The 13,873-nt window shown below is 45.4% G+C and overlaps 3 protein-coding genes across 3 annotated transcripts; 1 reads left to right on the forward strand and 2 right to left on the reverse strand.

Moving 5' to 3' along the window:
* The first annotated feature begins 10 nt into the window (after positions 1-10).
* Positions 11-8,748, forward strand: LOC145710511 (unconventional myosin-IXb-like). Its single transcript, XM_081788275.1, has 18 exons — positions 11-708; positions 919-1,205; positions 1,561-1,782; positions 1,875-2,098; positions 2,421-2,575; positions 2,645-2,864; positions 2,910-3,091; positions 3,140-3,959; positions 4,040-4,197; positions 4,305-5,230; positions 5,324-5,500; positions 5,550-5,626; positions 5,824-6,659; positions 6,704-6,982; positions 7,053-7,346; positions 7,391-7,625; positions 7,992-8,212; positions 8,254-8,748. Exons 1-18 carry the CDS (start codon positions 109-111, stop codon positions 8,509-8,511), a joined length of 6,171 nt encoding a protein of 2,056 aa, XP_081644401.1. The 5' UTR covers positions 11-108; the 3' UTR covers positions 8,512-8,748.
* A 151-nt stretch (positions 8,749-8,899) lies between these two features.
* LOC145706899 (carbohydrate sulfotransferase 6-like) lies at positions 8,900-10,374 on the reverse strand. Its single transcript, XM_081784356.1, has 3 exons — positions 9,958-10,374; positions 9,777-9,857; positions 8,900-9,727 (listed from the first exon to the last, which is right to left on the reverse strand). The coding sequence occupies exons 1-3, from the start codon at positions 10,183-10,185 to the stop codon at positions 8,900-8,902; spliced, it is 1,137 nt and encodes a 378-aa protein (XP_081640482.1). The 5' UTR covers positions 10,186-10,374.
* Positions 10,375-12,307: 1,933 nt separating this feature from the next.
* LOC145706901 (uncharacterized) lies at positions 12,308-12,933 on the reverse strand. The gene is made up of 3 exons (XM_081784360.1): positions 12,808-12,933; positions 12,687-12,763; positions 12,308-12,640 (listed from the first exon to the last, which is right to left on the reverse strand). The coding sequence occupies exons 1-3, from the start codon at positions 12,929-12,931 to the stop codon at positions 12,308-12,310; spliced, it is 534 nt and encodes a 177-aa protein (XP_081640486.1). The 5' UTR covers positions 12,932-12,933.
* Between the last annotated feature and the right edge of the window lie 940 nt (positions 12,934-13,873).

The raw sequence follows: 13,873 nt of genomic DNA on the forward strand, positions 1-13,873 counted from the left end.
TATTCAGAGCATTCCACGCGAAGAGCTCGTAAGAAGGAGATGCGCTTCTTTCTTTGTACGCTTTTCGGTGGCATAAATTCGGCGGCTCTTTGAATTTGAATTCGTGAAATGGCGTCGTTTATGATCCGGATCTACCCGGGCGAGCTGCAGCCGGCCACGGTCTTTCTGCCAGTGCGCGTCGATGAGCGGACGACGGCCGCCCATGTCGCCAAAGCAGCCGCCGCCCAGCTCGGCATCTTTGGCCTCAACAACTTGACGCTGGTCGAACAAGGACCCGACAACAGCGAGAGCGTGATGGAGCCCGACGATCTCCCCATGGAGCGTTTTCTCCTGTGGCCCAGCCAGGCCAAGTCCGCCAAATACACGGCCAATAAGTACAAATTCACCCTGAGACAGGCGGAGAGCAGACTCAACCCCAGACAACTTCTCGAATTGAAGGGTTTTCTTCCCAGCGCAGACTCGACTCCCCAAGACTTGTGCAACATCTCTTCTCCCTCGCCGTCCTCCCTTTTGCGCGTGTTGCGCAAGCGCTTCGAATCTCAAGAAATCTACACCTGGGCTGGCCCCGTTCTTGTCTCCCTCAATCCCTACTGCCAGATCGCGAATCTGTACGGCCCCCGATTGCAGCATCTTCATCGCGGTCGAGGTCTTCAAACCAAAGCTCATGTCTTCGCAGTTGCCGACGCAGCCTTTGAAACAATTAATAAGGCACGGGATTAAGAAAAAGAAAAGATAAACCAATTATAAATATGAATAGATAGTTTCCTTTTTTCTTCCATTTTAGCGTGAGAAAGTGGAAAACTCTTATCAGAAGTGAGCTTCAAAGAGCTATTGCTTTACTTTTTTCCAAAACAAAATCACTTTTTTTTTCTTTGTCTGAGAGCTGATTTCTTATCTTTTTTCTAAAACCAGAAACAGGGAAAACATTCGTCGTGTTCGATCGTTGTCTCCGGCGAAAGCGGCTCTGGAAAAAGTTTCTGCACTGAAATCTTAGTGCAACACTTGCTGACGCTTGTGCGCTCGCATGAAACACGAATCGTTGCGGCTGGTCCGATTCTGGAGAATTTTGGGCACGCGAAGACGCGGAGAAACGTCAACTCTTCCAGGGTCGGCAAATTCATGACGTTGAGCTTCGCCGCTGCTGGAAGACTTACCGGCGCCAAGCTGGAGCAGTATCTCCTTGAAGTTCCCAGGATCATTCAAAGGTAACCGCGAGATAAAAAAGGGAGGTCCCCATTTTAACGGTTTCATTTTTCCTCAAGAGGAATTTCAGAAGATCCGTTAAATAGGGGACCCCTTAAATCCGTTAAAAAGGAGACCTTACCCTAACCTATTTCTCTTCGTATTCCAAAATAACAATTTATTGAATAGAATTATTTATTGAAAATACGATTGTTTTAATATTAATTAAGTAAAAAAGGCTTTTGCTGCGCTGGGGGTGTTAAAGTGTGATTTATCGACATTTTGTTTTTTAAATTCGATAATGGTTGAATCAAGGCGCTGCCTTTGTCAAATGCGAATAATTCTGAATAATTCATGATTATTGACCTTTGCATTTAGGCATCCACAAGAGCGTAACTTCCATATCTTCTACACGCTGCTCTATGGCCTGGCGCCCGCGGAGAAGGAGAGAGTAGGCCTCAGAAGCCCGGACGACTACGCCTTCATCAGAAACAGCAACGCGCTGCCTGTGGAAGAAAGAGAGGAAACCGACGGAAGGGGAATCATTAAACTTCAAAATGCGCTAGACTCGATTGCTCTGTTCGACTCATCTCAATACAGGTAAACGCCATTCACTCTTCCTCTGCCCAAAAGTAGTTACAGTAAAAACTTCTGAAATACTTGTTTGTTGAAATTGAAACTAATGCTTTCAGGATTTTCCAAATAATGGCTGGAATCTTGGCCCTCGGGAATATTGATTTCAAGTCAGATTACCGTGATCAAGCTTCAATTGTGAATACGGAATGGCTCGAGGAGGCGGCACACTTGCTCTCTATAAAGCCGAAGAGTCTTCTTTCCCTGCTCACCGAGAAAAGCAGCAAGATCGGGCGAGGAGCGCACATCGAAACTCTTACCAGAAAACACAACTGTGCCAAAGGTAAAGAAGAAAAAGGGACTTAAAATCGACGGGTTAGTCAATTAGCCAAATTATTTTCGCATTTTTGACCTTGAGGATTGGAAAATAGTTGCTGACGAGTACTTTTTCGTCATTTCATTGAGTTTATTATACGTTGGATCGATACGGCACGTGCCGGTGCATTCGAGCTATCGCTATCGCTAGATAATTGATAATTAAGTATTATTGTGATTCTGTGTAGGACGTCATTCGGGGTGTTAGCGAGCCAGGCTATCAGTGCCGCTGACTGTTCCTCTCAAGCAAGACTCTCGACAATCAAACTAATTGGCCCCCTCTTTTTTAGCATACGAGGCACGCGACGGGCTCGCCAAGGCAGCATATAGAAAAGTGTTCGACTTTTTGTTGCTTACTCTCAACGCGGCCAATCGACCAGAGCAAACCTACCACCTCCAAACGGCCAGGAATATCGGCATTTTGGACATTTTCGGATTCGAACAGGTATTGTTATTTTTGCAAAACTGAAGACATAGAAGAGAGAAAGAATCATGTTTTAACTTGTTTGCTAAGGCGGAGGAGGGCAACTCTTTCGAGCAGTTTTGCATCAACTACGCGAACGAGACGCTGCAGCTTTTCTCGAATCAACACATCTTCGAACTGGAAAAAGAAGAGCACGAGAAGGAAGACTTGCGCTGGACCGATGTCCAGTTCTCTGACAACGAGGCTATCATCGAGCTCTATTCCAGACGTCCGGAGGGTCTCTTCTGTCTCCTAAACGAGAACATCCCAGGTATTTTGGCGGAGACAGCTGATCGTTGTTGATGCCTGATTGTAGGTCTGAACGATATCGTTCTTCTCAATCGATTTGATGAAAACAACATGGAGCTGAAGCCGGTCTACCGCAGAAATGAAATGGTCGATGCTTTCGCAATCAACCACTACGCCGGCTGGGTCGAGTACAACATTGAAGGCTTTGTTGAGAAAAATAGAGACGTGGTAGCCACAACTTCCTTGCAGGTAAATCACTTGAGACATGGAAAAGAGTCATCCTAAATCGCGATTTAGATTCTGCGAGGAAGCAGTTGCTGGCTCCTTCGTTGTGCATCTGCTCAGAGCCAGCGAGCATTCTGGCGCTGGCGCAAGCTCCATCGAGTTATTCAGGCTTGCTCTGCCTTTCGAAAATGCTTCGACGGTGGATTGCCGGAGCTCAACTCCTCCATCGACGGAGAAGACATGGAAGAAGTGGTCCTTGGAAAGATTAGTCGCGCCGAGCGAATGCAAAAGATTCACTCGGTCCGGAGCATGCTCGTACCAGCACTCGAGCAGACGCACAAGTCACAGTCGCGGACGACCACATCGTTGCAGTACCAGCAATCGCTCGCCGGGCTGATGGACTCGCTTCGCAACTCGATGCCGTTCTTTGTCAAGTGCGTGCGGACGAATGCGCGCCAAGAAGCGCTTACTTTCGACGATACGCTGATTCTCGAGCAGCTCAAGTCCTCGGGAATGACGGAGACAGTAAAGATCAAACAATCGGCTTATCCCGTTCGGCTGGAGCATATGCGCTTTCTACGACAGTATGGAGCATTGCTTTCCAATCGCATAACTCCAAGCCGCGCTCAACTCGCAGAAGCAGTCGACTCTCTCGGCCTGGCGAATTCGACACTTGTCGGCAAAACGCAAATCTTCATGAAAGACGCTGCCAAAGCCGACTTGGACAAGAAGCTCGAATTCGCCGTGATCAACAAAGTTCGCGTGATCCAACGAGCTGTCCGCGAGTGGATCAAGCAGCCCAAGCCCCTGGTCCAGAATTCGCGACTTCAAGAAGAGCTGAAACGGCACGCAGCTGCGATTGTTATTCAGAAGCATTGGCGAGGATTCTGCGGTAAGTGGACGCCTGGTAGATTAGCACGTTTTCTCAAATGATGAAAGAAAATTTCAAAATTAGTAAATTCGCAATTTCAGCGCGCGAGCAGTGCGAACTCCGCCTCTTCGCCGCCGTCACCATCCAGCAATGGTGGAGGGCGTGCATGAAACGCGACCGGTATCTACGATTGCAGGAGTTTATCACCTCGCTACAAGCAGTTGCGAGAAGATATTTGGCCAAGCAGAAGCTTGCACAGGTAATTTTAATGGCGATTCAAAAATTTCCGAAATGTCAAAATTTATTTTTTTTGTTACCAAATCCTTGATTAATAGCAATAGAATGATGAATTGAGTTTTTTTTTAGTTGAAAATCGCTCGTGCAAAAGTCGAAATTCACAAGCGCTTGAAGATCGAACACGACGCTGCAATCGTGATCCAGCAGTGGTGGCGACGAACTTGGCGCTTGAAAGAGGTGCAGGACGGCTACAAACTATGGCTTGACTCGGCGAAAGTCATTCAGCGCTGGTGGAGGCGGAAAAGAGCGGAAAGAAACGAGCGGGAGAGTCAGCTTTTCGACGGAAACGAGGAGCGTTTTAAAACGATGAAGCTGATGTCTCCGGTGGCCAATCTCGACCCGATGGACCAGTTGAATGTCGCGTTTGTCGAAATGGACAGCTCGAGTTCGCAAATGAGTCAGCTTGAGCCGAACGAGAGTGCGATCAACTACACTCCTGAACAGACAGAAGTAGTTACTTCTCCACGGCGGCGAAGACAGAGCCCCGAGCAAAAGTGGATTGTGCCTGATCAAACTGTTGCTCTAAAGCCAGTGTTTCCCGCAGTCAGTTCAACGCCGCTTTCGAAGCCTGTTCGCCCGCCTTCAAATGGCTCCAATCAGCCCTACCAAGTGCAGCTGGTGAGAAAAGAAACACTGCGTTCGCAACTGCACGCCACTCAGCACGGCCGATCGAAAACGTCGTGGACGGAGATGGAGCAAATGGAAATGATTCCAACGCCCGATCTTAACTTCAGTGGCGACGTGAGCGAACTTGGTAGTCCAAGTAGTCCTCCCCCGCAGTCGAAGAAATCTTCGAGGAGACATAAACGAGAACAGGAGTCAATGATGATGAACGCACAACTACCGCCAAAAGATCCAAGTTCTAAAGAATCCGAGGCCCCAAAAATGCGAAACTCGCGGCGACCCCGTTCGCGGTCATCCCAAAATCGGCGACAGAGCGAAGCTGACCTTCCCGACCAGATCTTGTTCGAGAAGAAAGTTCGCCCGCGAGAGAGGTCAGTCCAGTGTAATTCATTCCCCAAATATTGCCCAAAATATCTCATCATACTTTGATTCTCTTCGTTTCAGCTTTAGAATTTTGTATTAAGACCGCCATCCGCCATACTACCGCGAGACAAGATTCACGAGAGGATAGAGCTCCGCCCTGATGGATCCCGGACGAGTGCAAGTTTCGTTCTAACGCCTCGATCATACGAACAGTCAGAGCGGGTTAAATCGCAGTTCCGTCCCTCACCCCAGCCACTAGAACGGCGCGACTCAATTAGGTACGGCTCTAGAATTTCTTGATTCCCTCATTTCAATTTTTATCTTCAGAGAACGACGAGAAGTGCCTCCGCCGGCGAAAATCATCCAGCGACGCGCTCCAGTTGAAAGACATCAATCCGTAAAAGGTAAGTCAAGAACTTCCTCTAGTTTTTTCAAAAAAGGTTCTTTCGTGCGTCACGGAAATATAATAAGGGATAAAGCAAATAGAATACTGAAGAGAGCGGGCGCCTCTCCTTTGGCGCGCTTTTTGGAGCTCTCATGGGAAAATTTAAATAAATGTTTCTTCCTCCCAGCGCGTACTCTTATCACTTTTCATATTCAGAGAAAATCGACCGATCAAGCGATCGGGAGAATCTGGAAATTGACCCAGCCCTGATCCACTCCCGGCAAGTTCCGCATTCGACGCGTTTGTTGAGAAAATCGCACGCAAAAGCGAGTAGCAGCAGCAGTAGAAATCGAAGCAACTCGCTAGATGCGCAGGAGCGGCTGGAGACAACAACGACTACGGAAAATATCAACTCGCGAATTTTCAAGAAAGGGAAGAGTGATTGGCAGGCGGAGATTCCAGATTGGGAAAACAACGATAAACTTGTGGTAGATGGTAAATTGGCGCCGCTGAATATGCCTGTCAATAATCGACCAAGTCAATTTTCGAAAACGGAGATCAAGCCAATGGAGCCTAGTTACCAGAGTATCCAGCCCATTCCAGAGACAAGTAGCTCTTCCTCTTCCAAACGCTCCTCCAACATCGTCCATGTCTTCAAGAACCGTCTCAAGCGCAAACGAAACAAGCAAAAAGAAGCCCCAGCGACAAGTAATCTAAGCGTCATTCCTCGCAAAGAAGTAATACCCCGCGTCATCGTGCTGGACGAAAGCGATCCAGAAGGGCCAGAAAATCTGATCGCGTTTTTGGACGAGCGCGTCAAATCATTCAACTCGACGCTGGAGAAAGACGACTCTGGCAATGATGAGATGACTCTTGTGAACGACATTTGGCGCAACGCCCTGAACGAGTTCAAGGACACCCTCCGCTCGCTTTCAGTTCAAGGCTACAATGAGTTATTGCTCGATCAATTACTGGAGAACTTTTCTGAAGCCTTCCAGTCCCAAATCCACAGATCATGCGCCGGCGACGAGGAAAAAAAGCGAACTCTTCCGGTTTGATTCTTTTTAATTCTTAATTTGATAATTAACATGTTTAGTACCAAATGTTCATGAATTCATTCCGCGGGACGCTAGAAGACTTCGTCAAAGAGAACAAATCGCTGCGTCCGATCCGCCGCCCCCGGCCCAAGAAGATCGAGAAGGAAGACTGCCGAGGCCACCACTTCTCGCGTCACCAAGTCATCCAGCCAAATGTGTGTGCTGTTTGTCAACAGCGGCTCTTCTTCATGATCGATAAAGTTCAACTTTGCTCCATTTGCAAAATCCTCGTCCACAAAGACTGTATCAAAAGTCCCAAGCTTCCTCAATGTTCTCTGGTAAGCATTTACTATTATTGGAAGTCATCATCAATTATTATAAATTATCGTCGCTTATAAAAGCTTTTAGACCTCACAAGACTTAAAACTGTTTGGAGTTCCGCTGCAGTGCCTGTGCAAAGACGGCCAAGACACGCCAGAATTCGTGATCAAGGTCCTCTCCTATCTCGAGCTGAACGGCATTCTCAAGCAAGGAATTTACCGCGTCTCTGGCGCCAAAGTCGAAGAAAAGAAGCTCGAATCGGAGCTGGAGCAAGACCCCTATTGCCGAAAAGTCAGATTCGAAAGTTACAATGTTCATTGCGTCGCCAGCATCTTCAAAATTTTCCTCCGAAAGCTCCCCGATCCACTCGTGCCTTTTGAGGTTGGAGACTCTTCAATTCGATTTTTGACTATTTCGCGTTTTAGTACTACGACAACGTTTTGCGCGCGATGACTCTTCCGGAAAAAGAATGCTCCGACGAGCTGCTTTCGATTTTCAACGGACTGCCGCGGCACCACCGGGGCACCTTGGAAAGAGTCGTCTTCCACCTCGCCCGCGTCGCGCAAAAGTCCGAAGACAACAAGATGAATCCTCAGAATCTAGCGATCATCATTGCGCCTTGTATAATCCGCGCTCCGGATCATATTCCACCACTTACAGGTATGCACAAAAACAAATTAACGGTGGTTGACACTTTTTGGTTTCATTTTTGTTTATTGATGGAATTGGAAGTATAAGAATCAGCGGTTAAAGTTTCATTTGATACTCTCTTTCATCTTTTTCAAAAAGTCATTTTTTATTTTCAAAATCGCAAAAAAACAACATTTGCCTCCGTTTTATACAGCAGAAACAGGCTAAATTAAGAAGGCTGGTTCGGTTTCCAGTATTTGAATAAGCACAAATTCAAACCGAAAAATAGGTTGTCCAAATTGAATGACAAACAGAAAGGGAAACAAGATGGTTCATTTGAAGGCCGAAATTTCAAATTTCAAAAATAATTTATTTTAAATAAATGATTGCTTTCAGTTGCCCAGCAAATCGGAGCAACGACACGAGCAGTAGAAATCATCATCAGAAACCAGCTAGAAGTGCTGAAAACAAAGTTCAATTCGTTCTCCGCGCTGGACGCCAAGGAGCGTCAATTGCAACGCGGCCTCAAAGAAGTCCGTCGCAGTAAAATGAAACACTCGATCAGAGTCAGCAGACATCAGAGCAAAGCGCCCGTGGCGCAGAACGAGCCCGAGGAGGTACTGATATTTTTGATTTACCTTTTTAACCTTCATTTCAGAGCATGGAGCACGATGAAAAGCGCCTCGCAGCTGATCTCGCTCGAATAAAACAGCAAAAACGCGCCACCTTCTCCTCGATCCGGGCCTTCAGTCACCCGAATCAAGAGAGCACGGCCGCTTCTGAATCGCTGAAAGCCGACTCTGTCTCCCGCAATAACGCCCCTTCCACACCCAAAGCAGATCAATTTATTCGCGCCGACAAAAACCGCCTCGCTCACCGACGATTTAACAAAAGTTCAAAATACACCAATCTGTAACTAAGACCCATCACGATTCATTCTTACCTATTCTCCTCTTCTCTCCATCCACCATCCCCAAAAAGTCACCTGCTGCGCCCCTCGACCTCACTTATTCTTCCTTCCACTAATCGATCTCGCTCTTCTTGCCATATTTCTCACTCACTCATTTCTCCCTTCTGTCGTTGCCATATCTGTAAATTCGGCATTTGCCCTACTTAAAAAATAGAAAGAAAAATAAAAGAAATTAATCTTAAATTTGCTCAGAAACCTGAGCAGAAAACTTGAGTCAAGGTCCGAATGATCTTTATGGAAAGCCGCATTCGGACCCTGACTCAGGTTTTCTACACAGGTTGAGGAGCCCAGATTCCGACGAAACAAAAGACCAGCAGAAATTAAGCTTGATGAATCAACTCTTTATTAGAGGCTCATATTTGAATAACCGCATCATTTCTGAACAGACGTCTTCAATTTTTCTCATCAGTGAAATGTCCTCCTCGTTTAAATTATTTCGCCAGGCGTTGACAGTTTTTGTAGCGTTCCTTACAGTGCCGTAAGCGTCGTTGTTGTGGCTCGAGTGGGTTAGTTGGACCATGATTTTCTTGGCACTTTTTCGAGCATGAAAGGTTGAAATTGAGTTAGAAATGATCATTTTAATAAATTTTCGAGCTCTTTTCCTTGATGACTGCGCAAAACCAGTAAAGTCGTAAATTCTGGTCGCTTCTCTGACTGGATCGAGGGCCAATTCTTCGTATTTCACAAACGTCGTTTTTTCCCCGAACCAGGGATCCTCCTCCACCATCTTTTTCTGCTTTACTTTGTACTCGCAGTAGTTTTTCATGTTTTCCAAGCTGACTCCCGCCACTTCTGCGAGCTGCCTTCTCGAATGGACAACAGCTCGCGGGTCTCGGACGTTAATGACGATTCGCGGCTCAAGCTGATTTTCCAAAAAGCCGGTTTTGAACTTCTCCATGTCTTTGGTCCTCACAGTCTTGATTACCGGAGTATTGCGTTTGCAAACCTCCCGCGCCAACGAAACATCTACTTTTTGACATTTCATGCATTTGAAAACGTCGTTCGAAAAATCCGCCCCGCAAAAGGGCGGCTTGCAGAGACGAGCAGTTTTGTGCGAAAAGACGAAATCGCGGTGTTTACTCCAGTTCACTTCGTTGTTTTCGATCTTGGACTCGCTCAGGCTCACGAACTCGCAGCGAAAGTACTCCATCAGCCAGTTGACCTTCAAGTTCCGAGCATGGTGATTTTTGTCCTTCTTGAGTTGTAGTTACCTGTGTTGTTGGATCCCACAAAACAGCGTGGTCAGGTTCGAACATGTAAAACGCGTCTTCGTGTCTGCTGAAAATCTCGCCCTAGAAAATTATGCCTTTTAAAATGGGTTCAAATGAAAACGCGGCTTTTCATTTGAGATCTTTCAGACCCTGACTCAGGTCTTCTACACAGGCTGCTTACCAATAAAGTAGACCCAGTCCGATAATCCGTCAATAGCAAAACGACTTTCTCTTTTAAATTCTTCTCATCTACTATTATTCTGCTTGTTTTTCTTGCTGGGTTGAAATTTTCAAAATCAAGTCGAAGTTGAATGTTTCTCGTGAGTTGGACGAGCCCATGCAAAATCCACACTCCGACAACAACGAGAAAAACTTTGCTTAAAAATGCGGGCAGATTCTTTTGTGGCATTCTATTTTCACTGAACTTGTTGAAGCAAAAGAGGACTCTTCTTATCAGTTTTGTGAAGTTGAGACTCTTCTCTTTGCCAAGTTTCAAAAAAGTGACTCAGCAAGGAAGATAGCAAAATAAACATAAAGCCAAAACCAGCCCCAGAAACAAATTTGGCTAACCTTTTCAAAATTCACTGCTCCGCGGTTTTTATTTCTCAATTAAGATTTCTCAAACTTTGAAACTTTGAATTGACAAGTCTCTATTTAGCTTTCTTTCTTTGTCTCTTGTTTAACTTTCCGACAATCTTACAAGTCAGGATCCGTGAAAGAGAGATTTTGCTAATTTTGAGTTTTCAATTTGAGTTTTCAATAAAAAATTCTAGTGCGAAAATCATTTATTGAATTTTTAATTGAACAGCTCCGAAAGTTCGTTTTTCTTCATGGTTCTTCACTTTTTCGCTAGGCATTGAATTTGGGTTCGTTTGAGAGCCGCCAGGAGATGAAAATCAGTGAGATCTGCAAAACGGCTAACCCGACAGCAGCTCCGGCGATGATGGCGATGTTGCTCGTCAAAAACGACTCCACCTTTTCAAAAGAGAAGTTAGAAGAAGGTTTATTTTGAGTTGGAAAACCGAGTTTTTGCATCCAATAGTTTGGATATCGTCTTCGATATTTTCCGCCGAGTAAATTAACCCGCAGCCGAATTCATTTACGTCGCAGCAAGAGTCTTTTTCTCAGATTTTTAACTCGAATTATTTGTGGCCAAAAATTGGTCAGATCTTCAGATTTTTCGAATCAAAAAATCTTTCCTGGGACTAAAATCTGGGCTCGGCAACCTGTCTAGAAAACCTGAGTCAGGGTCTGAAAAATCTTCAATGATGGATTTTCAGACCCTGACTCAGGTTTTCCACACAGGTTGTCGAGCCCGGCCTGGAATCGCTGTCAGATTGTAGCTCTGTGTCGACAGCCACAACTGCATGTCTTCTACGTACTGCGGAAAGCCGGAAGAAGTGGCATTATTCCAATCGGTGTAATTGTTGAACCCGCAGCAATTGAACTCTTCTTGCAAAACCTGCCACGCGACGGCGGTCGGATTTCTCTCTTCAAAACACTTTAATTCCTAACTCATATTTTTCCAAAAACCTAAAGACCAAGAACCATCGTCCGAAAGAACTTCGATTTCCCAGTCTTCATTTATTGAGTCCAAAGCTTCGTCGTTGAGGATTTTCGTGATGTTGTCTTTTTTGACGTACGCGGCGATGCCACAAGACAGCTCCAGAATTACAAGTAGGATCTTAAAAACAGAATCAAAATTGGACAATTCTTCAATGCCCGCTTACAAGAATGATACTGTAGAATCGTTGAAAGAACTTGGCACACCCTCCGTCAGAATTAAGTGAGAGCAATCCAATCAACGAAATGAGCGAAACAAACGCCCCAATGACAATGATCGCGATTGGAATTGCATCGTAACTGTCAGTTGTCAAATCGGTAAAGTCGGAAAACTTCGACAAAAGATCCCTCCGAAAACGGCGACGGTGATTCCAGCAGCGAGAAAAATGAAGTTGGAAAAGCCAGCGAGGATTTTCAAAAAAACAAAGCAGCAGTCGCCTGCTCCCATGATTTTCTCTCTTTTTTGAAAAACACGGAAGTTTTTTCAGAAGTGAGAAGTTTATTCTTCGCAAAATAAAAAAACGCATATTTTTTACAGCGAAAAGGAGAATACACAAACGAGGGTGATCAGAAGAGACAGTGTTGCTTTTGAAGTTGAGGAATTGGCGTAATCATAATTGGAAACTAATCTTTTCGGGGCTCGATTTATCGAAATTTTTCAATAAAAAAATTTTTCGTTTTTAGTGAGCCCTGAACTACAAGCTACAGCTTCTTTCTTTTCGTTTTCACTTTCACCTCCTTCGTCTTTGTTTATTTCCTTTTGGAGGATGGCGAATGCGAGTTACTAACGAATAGGGCATTATAAAGTGCGCGGCGCTCGATAACTCGTTGCTAGAAAAAGCTCAAGAAACCCTTATCGCTTCGTTAGTTACCCTTATCGCCTTGGATCGCGCCGCTTCTTCAAGGTCGAGCCGAGCACGCCGTCCGCACATTACCAGAATTATAACGCTCAAACAGGGATAAAAGGATTAAAAAATGACGAACAAACAACAACGAAAACGACAAAGATTGAGAGGATTAAATTTGATCCCTTCGCAATAGCAGAGCATAAAAGTCGCGCACCCTGCCTGTAACACGCCAGAATTGCCCGCGGTGAGTGAAAGACCCGCTGGAGACGAAGACACTGCTTCTTCCAGGTAGTCCTCGTTGTCTCCGTATTCACGAGTGCTGGTCGTTGATTGGACCGTGCTGGTCGGAACAGCGCCCTCTCCCGATGCTCCCGCATTTTCTGCAGTCGTGTCTCGCGTCGATCGCTGGGCCAGGTCTTCGATCAGTTTTTCGTCCAAATTCGTCTTTACCTCCTTATTTTTCGATTGATTCAAATGAATTTCGGAAAGCAAAACGTACCTTGTGCATTTTGAGCATCACAGGAGGAGGATCGATTATGATCGGCTTGACGAAGGAGTCGACTTTTGGCTTTTCTACTTCATAAATCATTGAAAATGGATAAATTTGCTTTTGTGGTTACCTTCTCGAGAAGCGTTTAATTCCAAAAACTGTGGAGGAAAACGACACTCCGGTTCGACCGGTCTACATTTCCAGCACTGCCCGTTTTTTCGATTCTCCACGCCATTTATTAAAATTTGCAGCATGTTGTGCTTTTTTGGCTCAAAATTGTTTCAAGAAAATGTTTTGTTGGCCTCGTTCATCTTCGAAATTGCTTCTTAGGTGCCCTCGTTGATTCTCAGGGCCACGTGTACTTAGAACGATTCGGGAAGGAAAAGAAAGACTTTCTGTTTCTGTTCTGTACACTTGTAGCAATTTAGAGGATGAACAAGGGAACTCTCTATCTTCTCCTTTTTTGAGCCAGAAAATCCTGTAAATCATCAAAAATCTTGGTAAAATTTTTAAACTCGCTGGTGCTCATTTCGTACAGTCGCTCTTTATCCGTCGCATTGGTCAGTTGCTGCATCCTCTCTACCGATTCCAGCGAGCTCGTCTTCATCGGGCAGAGACAAGTCGACTCCCAGCAACAATCGCAGCTCGGCGCCAACATCGTCCAAATCGAACTCGACTGTTTGTAAAAATCGCCGCAGGAGCATTTCTGCAGCTGCTTCGAAAAACGGTACAACTCGGAAATCGACTCTTTGACCTTCTTCTCCCAGTAGCCGAAGCTCTCTACTTCCAAAAAGAACAAGGCGAAAAAAGGTGTTTTCATTTGTGTGTGTTTCTTTTTTTCGGGAAATCAAAAATGAGCAGCTGCGAGGAGAGGAAAAAAAAAGACACAGTCGGATTGATGGTGATCGCATATTCTAGTATCCCAATACTTAATTTTTAATACATCAGAGCGCGCGGGACCCCACTGCCGCCCGCGAAGTTATTAAATCTATTACAATTCTAATCAAGCCAAAATCTGAATCACAAGCCTGTGTGGAAATCCTGAGTCAGGGTCGCTAAGATTACTTCCTCAATCTTAAGGGTGTCAACAACGATTTCGCCCATTCTGACGTTTTTAAAAATACCCGCTGAGCGGCTTTTTATTTAAGCTCTTTTAGAACCCTGACTCAGGTTTCTACAAAAGTTGCCGAGCCCAG

Source organism: Oikopleura dioica, chromosome XSR (genome assembly GCF_907165135.1).
Source record: "Oikopleura dioica chromosome XSR, OKI2018_I68_1.0, whole genome shotgun sequence".
NCBI classification, from domain to species: domain Eukaryota; kingdom Metazoa; phylum Chordata; class Appendicularia; order Copelata; family Oikopleuridae; genus Oikopleura; species Oikopleura dioica.

What these genes read in the sequence shown, in the direction of transcription:
- LOC145706901 (XM_081784360.1), bottom strand. Translation starts at nt 12,931, where the DNA reads ATGCTGCAAATTTTAATAAATGGCGTGGAGAATCGAAAAAACGGGCAG. An exon ending in ATTAAACGCTTCTCGAGAAG is followed by an intron (nt 12,764 to 12,807) that starts GTAACCACAAAA and finishes TGATTTATGAAG; the next exon opens with TAGAAAAGCCAAAAGTCGAC. An exon ending in TGATGCTCAAAATGCACAAG is followed by an intron (nt 12,641 to 12,686) that starts GTACGTTTTGCT and finishes TCGAAAAATAAG; the next exon opens with GAGGTAAAGACGAATTTGGA.
- LOC145710511 (XM_081788275.1), top strand. Translation starts at nt 109, where the DNA reads ATGGCGTCGTTTATGATCCGGATCTACCCGGGCGAGCTGCAGCCGGCC. An exon ending in CCTAAACGAGAACATCCCAG is followed by an intron (nt 2,865 to 2,909) that starts GTATTTTGGCGG and finishes GCCTGATTGTAG; the next exon opens with GTCTGAACGATATCGTTCTT. An exon ending in TCATATTCCACCACTTACAG is followed by an intron (nt 7,626 to 7,991) that starts GTATGCACAAAA and finishes GATTGCTTTCAG; the next exon opens with TTGCCCAGCAAATCGGAGCA.
- LOC145706899 (XM_081784356.1), bottom strand. Translation starts at nt 10,185, where the DNA reads ATGCCACAAAAGAATCTGCCCGCATTTTTAAGCAAAGTTTTTCTCGTT. An exon ending in GGACTGGGTCTACTTTATTG is followed by an intron (nt 9,858 to 9,957) that starts GTAAGCAGCCTG and finishes ATAATTTTCTAG; the next exon opens with GGCGAGATTTTCAGCAGACA. An exon ending in TGTGGGATCCAACAACACAG is followed by an intron (nt 9,728 to 9,776) that starts GTAACTACAACT and finishes CGGAACTTGAAG; the next exon opens with GTCAACTGGCTGATGGAGTA.